A 6,063-nucleotide genomic window follows, 5' to 3' on the forward strand; every position below is an offset into this window, starting at 1 on the left:
AGACACTTGAGAGTCCCTTGGACTGCAAGGAGATCCAACCAGTCCATTCTAAAGGAGATCAGCCCTGGGATTTCTTTGGAAGAACTGATGCTAAAGCTGAAACTCCAGTACATTGGCCACCTCATGGGAAGAGTTGACTCACTGGAAAAGACTCTGATGCTGGGAGGGATTGGGGGCAGGAGGAGAAGGGGACAACAGAGGTTGAGATAGCTGGATGGCATCACCGACTGGATGGACATGAGTTTGAGTGAACTCTGGGAGTTGGTGATGGACAGGGAGGCCTGGCGTGCTGCAATTCATGGGGTCTCAAAGAGTTGGACATGACTGAAGGACTGAACTGAGCTGAAGTTTTAAATTGCAGGCCTGAGTAGCGCGATGAGATCTCACATCGTCCACTCCATCTCACCTGGGAAGTGAGTCATCCCTTTGTCCAGCATATCTTGCCTGTTAGTTACTTTGAAACTGTTCCAGTTGTCAGATCAACTGTCATGGTATGTCAGGGCTTATGTTCAAGAAACCCTTATTTCACTTATTAATGACCCCAAAGGGCCCGAGTAGTGATGCTAGGGGAAATGTAGATACATAGGTCCCTGTGTGACCTTATTTGGAAATGAAGTCTTTGCATATCATCTTGACTTGATTACATCTGCAAAGCTGTATTTCCAAGTAAAGTCACCTTCACTGGTACTGTATCTTTTGGGGGAGGAGACAATTAGTAACACTCTCCAACTTCCTTTTCAAAATTTTTATTGATTTAGTTAGCTGCATTGGTCTTAGTTGCAACACATGGGACCTTCATTGCATTGCGCAGGATCTTTCGTGGCAGCGCACACTCTCTAGTTGTGAAGCGCGGGGGTTTCAGTAGTTTTGAATATTCCCACTTCTAAGTACTGGATGCGTCCTTCCTTAGCTCTCTTCTCCACCTATATTTCTCCCCAGTGTGGCCTTTCCACTCTCACTGCCTTAAATATCATCAATACTCAGATGATGCTCAAATGTCTGATCTCCAGCCCAGACCTCTGAACTCCAGACTTGAAAAGCCACTTCCCTACTTGACATCTTCACTTTTAATGTCCAACTGACATTTCAGACTTTACATGTCCAAAATAAACCTCTTGATATTTCTCCAAACTCTACCCTGCCCACCCCTCTCCTGTCAACTCCCCAGTCTTTCTATCCTGGAAAATGGTACCACCCACATGCTGACATCACCTGTAACATCCCAAATATCTCCAGAGTCCCATCACTTCCTTCCAAAATGCTTTTTTTTTTTTTGAGTTTTAAATTTTTTATTTTTTAAACTATGAAAGTATGATAATACATTTACAGGAGACTTGGAAAATACAGAAGAAAGTTACACGTAGTTCAACTATATATTGTAATTATTTTTTAAGTAGATAAATTAAGATATTTAGCTGTACTTTCAATATCACACTCAAAAATTAATAGAATGTATAGACAGAAAAGTAGAAGGATATAGTAGATCTGAAAAGCACTATGAGCCAATCCAACATAATTAAAATTTATACAATTTTCACACAAGAGCAGGGTACAAATTCCATTCCAAGATGCTTTCTTAATCATCTGCTTCTTTCCATCTTCACTTCTACACTCTGGTCAGACACCACAGTCCTCTCTTGCGTGGACTGCAGTAGCCATTTTCCTGGTGTCTTTATGACCCCTCTTGCCAGCTTACAATCCATCCTCCAAGTAGACGCCAAAGTTATGCAAATCAGACCATGTTGCTGCTACCTTGCTTAAAAAGCCTTTCATGCCCAGGCTCTGGCCCCTCTTAATCCCTCTAACCTCAGCCCTTACCTCTTCCACCTTCATTCCATATCCTCCACCCACACTGGCCTTCATTGAACACAGATAACTCTTTCCTGCCTCTGAGTCTTTGCATATTCTGTTCCCTCTGCTTGGAACACCCTTGTCTCCCTGTTTAGCATGCCTGGCTCCCTATTCCCCAGGTCTCTGCTCAAATGTTACTTCCTTGAGGACTTCCCTCACCAACTTTTCTAAATGTCACCTCCTCTTCCATTATTTTTGTCATTTGTTGTTGTTCAGTGGCTAAGTCGTGTCTAAGGCAACAGCATGGACTCCCATCCATGCTGCCAGCATGCCAGACTCCCTTTCTTCACTATCCCCAGGAGTTTGCTCAAGTTCATGTCCATTGCACTGGTTGATGCCATCCATCCATCTCATCCTCTGCCACCCCCTTCTCCTTTTGCCTTCAGTCTTTCCCAGCATCAGGGTCTTTCCCGAAGAGTAGATTCTTCACAGCAGGTGGCCAAAGTATTAGCACTTCAGCTTCAGCAGCAGTCCTTCCAATGCATATTCAGTGTTGATTTCCTTTAGGATTGACTGGTTTGATCTCCTTGAAGTGCAAGGGACCCTCAAGAATCTTCTCTAGCACAATTTAGAAGCATCAATCCTTTGGCACTCAGCCTTCTTTCTGGTCCAATTCTCACATCTGTACATGACAACTAGAAAAACCAGAACTTTGACTGTAGGGACCTTTGCCAGCAAAGTGATGTGTCTGATTTTGCTCCTGAAAGCAGAGACATCAAAAGCAAATTTCCCTCATAGCTCATTTATTTTTTCTTCTGAACACAATCTGTAATTATGTTATATATTTCCCCATTCGTTTCTGATTTCCCTCCTAATATTAATATCAACCCACAGGATAGTGGGTATCTTGGTTTGCTCACCAATGGATCTTCACCGCCTGACAATGCGAGACACACCACAGTCATTCAGGAAACATTTAATGAACTGAGGTGTAAGGGGTCTCAGATTCCTGGGTTCTGACGAATGGAGGGTTGAGGCAGAAGGCTCAGGAAACAGGTCCGGCTTTGGTTCCGTTCCCCTTATTCCCTTTCTCTTGGTTTCTTCCAGGTCCCACCCTGGGCCCCGGGGCCATCGCTGGCATCGTTCTGGGGTCCCTACTAGGCCTGGCACTCCTGGCAGCTCTTCTCCTCCTGTGCATCTGCTGTCTGTGCCGCTCTCGAAGTAAGTGGGGAACCCACTCCTGGAAAGAGTCCCACTGGTTCAGCCTCTGAACCAATCAGCAGCAGTTACCTCCAGTCCATCTAATCCACCTTCAGCCCAGCTTCCTTTGCCATTGACTGAATGGGCATGTGAGTACAGCCAATCAAGCATTCCTATTTCTCTTCCTCTTCCCTTTCCCAGGAGAGGCGCATAAGAAAAAGAAGCAACCCGGCACGTGGACCCCTGTAGTCCCCCAACCGGAAAAGAAGGTGCAGAGCTTGACCCCAGTGCACACCCCACAGCCTCTGCCCCTCAAAGTACCGCTGGAGAACCCTAGCCCAATCAGGGCCCACCCAGTGAGTATGGGTGCCCCAGGGTCCTGGAATGGGGGTGGACATTTTTGTGTTTTAGTCAGGCAGAGGAGATGGTCAGAGTTCTCTTCCTCCAGCTTTTTTTGTTGGTTCAGAAAGTTGATAGATTTCCCCCCTTTTTTTTTTTCGATACACAGAAGTTGGACAGGACTTTCCATCGTGTGTGTGTGTATATATATATATATATATATATGCATGAAATTCCAGTTTCCCCAAAATGCCTTCATTCATTTCCATAAAAATTGGGAAAGCTTTCATTTTCTCTCTGAAGTAGGACAGAACATCTCTTCCCCATAAAATTTGAGTTGTTGCATGCCTTGTTTCTCCCAAGGGTGACTAGACCTTTTTTCCCCTTTGTAAATGGGGAAATTCCCCTCAGCTAATTTTGGAATGGTGCGAGCTAGCACTGGGAAAGGGTGAGTTATGTCACATCCAGGGTAACTCTTGTGGTTGTTCCCTGTCCCTCTTCTCTCTTCTAGGCCACTGGCATGCCTCCAGGTGGGGGCCCCAAAACCGTTCGGGCAGCTACACAGGTGTGAGCCAGGCGAGTGGCTCGCTCTGTGCAGGACTTTGGGGGCGGGACTTCCTGTTTCGCCTTCGTAGCAGTCAGGGACTTCCTGTCCCACTGTGATTGATGGTTCGACCTGGAAAGTGGGACTTCCTGTCTCCCTCTCTCAGCGCCCAGGAAGATTCTCCCTGTATTCATGCAACTAAGGAGATAGGGCTCCACGGCTGGGAGAGACTCCTGCTAACCGAACAGTGTGGTTTGTACAGCCTTCAAGCGGGCAAGGGTCTGTGCGGCCGGGAGCTGGAGAGGGTGCCCTGCCTCATTCTCTGAAAAGGTCTTCCTATATCCATGTTTGCCTCTTCCAGGCTACGCCCCATCCAGCTCCCAGAATCTTCATCTTAAATCAGATCACATACCTCTTCTCTTTAAGCCCTTCTAGGGTTGCCCATTGCCCTTCAGATATTATCCAAGCTCCTCATTGAGACCTTTGTTGAAGCTTTGTGGTTTGGCCTCTGTTGGCCTCTCTAACCTCTCCTTCCAGAAATTTCACCCCTGCTTCTCTTCTCCATACTTTAGTTTGCCTCCAGGCCTTTGCTTCTAGAGTTTACTGCACCTGGAGCAGGATTCTTTGCTCTACATCGTTAATATTTCAAGTACAAAGGGAACTGTTACCATCTTAAAGGACCCTTCTCTAACCCATGACCCAAACCTGCCTTGGCTATGAATTGAGTCCTAGAGGCTCTGGACTTCCTGCTTCTTGTATGTAAATATGTAATTACTTGTTTAACCTCTGACTTCCTCTCTAAACTGAGAGTTGTACGAAGGTAGAGACCTTGTCATTATCACCAGCATTTAACACAGAGTTTGGCATAAAAACATCCTTAAGTATTTGTCATCTGATCAAATGTCTGGGGCCAGTGAAATTCAGGACTTGCTACTGCTCTCCCGAGCAGGATGACTTCCTTTTCCAATTGAGTTTCTCACTGGAAATGTAAGGAGTGCATTAATGAAGGTTAGTTTGGCTATAAGTAATAAAGTAAATGATGGAAAGAAATATGGAGGTAGGCAGTTTCAGTGTGGCTCAACAACTTAGTGACACCATCAAGTATTTGGGTTCTTTGTGTCCTGCTTTGCCACCCTATGTGTTGGCATATTGTCTCAAGTAACAAGATGGCTGCTGCAGCTCCAGGCATCACATCTTCACACAATTATATCTAATGACAAAAGGAAGGGAGCAGGGTTCCTTTCCTCACATGAATGAGGGGAAATTTTCCTGGAAGCCTGATAGCAAACTTCTCTTAAGTCTCACTGACCAAAAGCTGGCCATATCACTGTGAGGGAGGCTGGGAAACCAAATATCTCAGTCTGTGTCATGGAAGGTGGGCAAAGATGAAAGTGTAAACAAATAACTAAAGCATAGGCAACAATATCTGTCTCGGAGAGGCAAGGATGTGAGCCATTCTGGCTAAAGTTTGGTGTGAAAGAGGCCTTTGGAAAATAGAGACCTTGGATCTTTTTAGAAAGGTGATGGCTGGAGTCCTGGAACCTCTACATCTCTTCTATGTCAGTGAGAATTTTCATTTCTTTTGTAATCACTAGAAATTGAAAACCTAACATGAGTTGGTTTAAACATACATGGGACTTTATTGCTTATGTAAGTGAAGGTAGGCATCAGGTAAGTTTTGATCCAGTTGCTCAAATGATGTCATCATGGACTCAGTTTCTCTAGACTTTTCACTCTGCATCCCATGGTGTTTCTATCACTCGCAGGCTCTGTGTATTGTCCTCCCCACCAGTGCTATCCCCATAGACCCAAGATCTCTCCATGCGATGGAGAATAGACATCCTGCAGATCTTGACTTCATATTACTGAGCCACATTATCCCAACAGAAGAGCAGCTCTTCCCGGGAAATCCACACTGCTCTGGTGTTCGTTCTCTCATTAGTCTGGCTGAGCCATGTGCCCACCTCTGAACCAGTCACAGTGGGAAACGGGCTATGCCGAGTAGCTTCAGCCAATCAGGGGCCACCTCTGTAAATAGGTCAATTCCAAATCTACCAAAGAGAAAGGGGAGGGCAGAAGTGAAGCTGGGGAGGCACCACCAATGACCAGGAGTCTGCGCTCCACTCACCCATATGCTTACTGACGTTGACACTGGCAGGCGGAGACTTTGGAAAAAGGCGTTTATTGGT

General features: G+C 45.7%; 1 protein-coding gene across 1 annotated transcript in view; it reads left to right on the forward strand.

Moving 5' to 3' along the window:
* The window catches only part of VSIG10L (V-set and immunoglobulin domain containing 10 like), a 14,787-nt gene extending 9,863 nt beyond the window's left edge, over positions 1-4,924 (forward strand). Inside the window, exons 8-10 of the mRNA XM_010847557.1 lie at positions 2,899-3,012; positions 3,193-3,347; positions 3,842-4,924. Of these exons, the coding sequence (XP_010845859.1) occupies positions 2,899-3,012; positions 3,193-3,347; positions 3,842-3,901 (329 nt within the window). The 3' untranslated portion in view covers positions 3,902-4,924. The remainder of the gene's footprint in view (positions 1-2,898; positions 3,013-3,192; positions 3,348-3,841) is intronic.
* The last annotated feature ends 1,139 nt before the right edge of the window (positions 4,925-6,063 follow it).

The sequence above is a fragment of the Bison bison genome, unplaced genomic scaffold, assembly GCF_000754665.1.
Source record: "Bison bison bison isolate TAMUID 2011002044 unplaced genomic scaffold, Bison_UMD1.0 scf7180017849657, whole genome shotgun sequence".
NCBI classification, from domain to species: domain Eukaryota; kingdom Metazoa; phylum Chordata; class Mammalia; order Artiodactyla; family Bovidae; genus Bison; species Bison bison.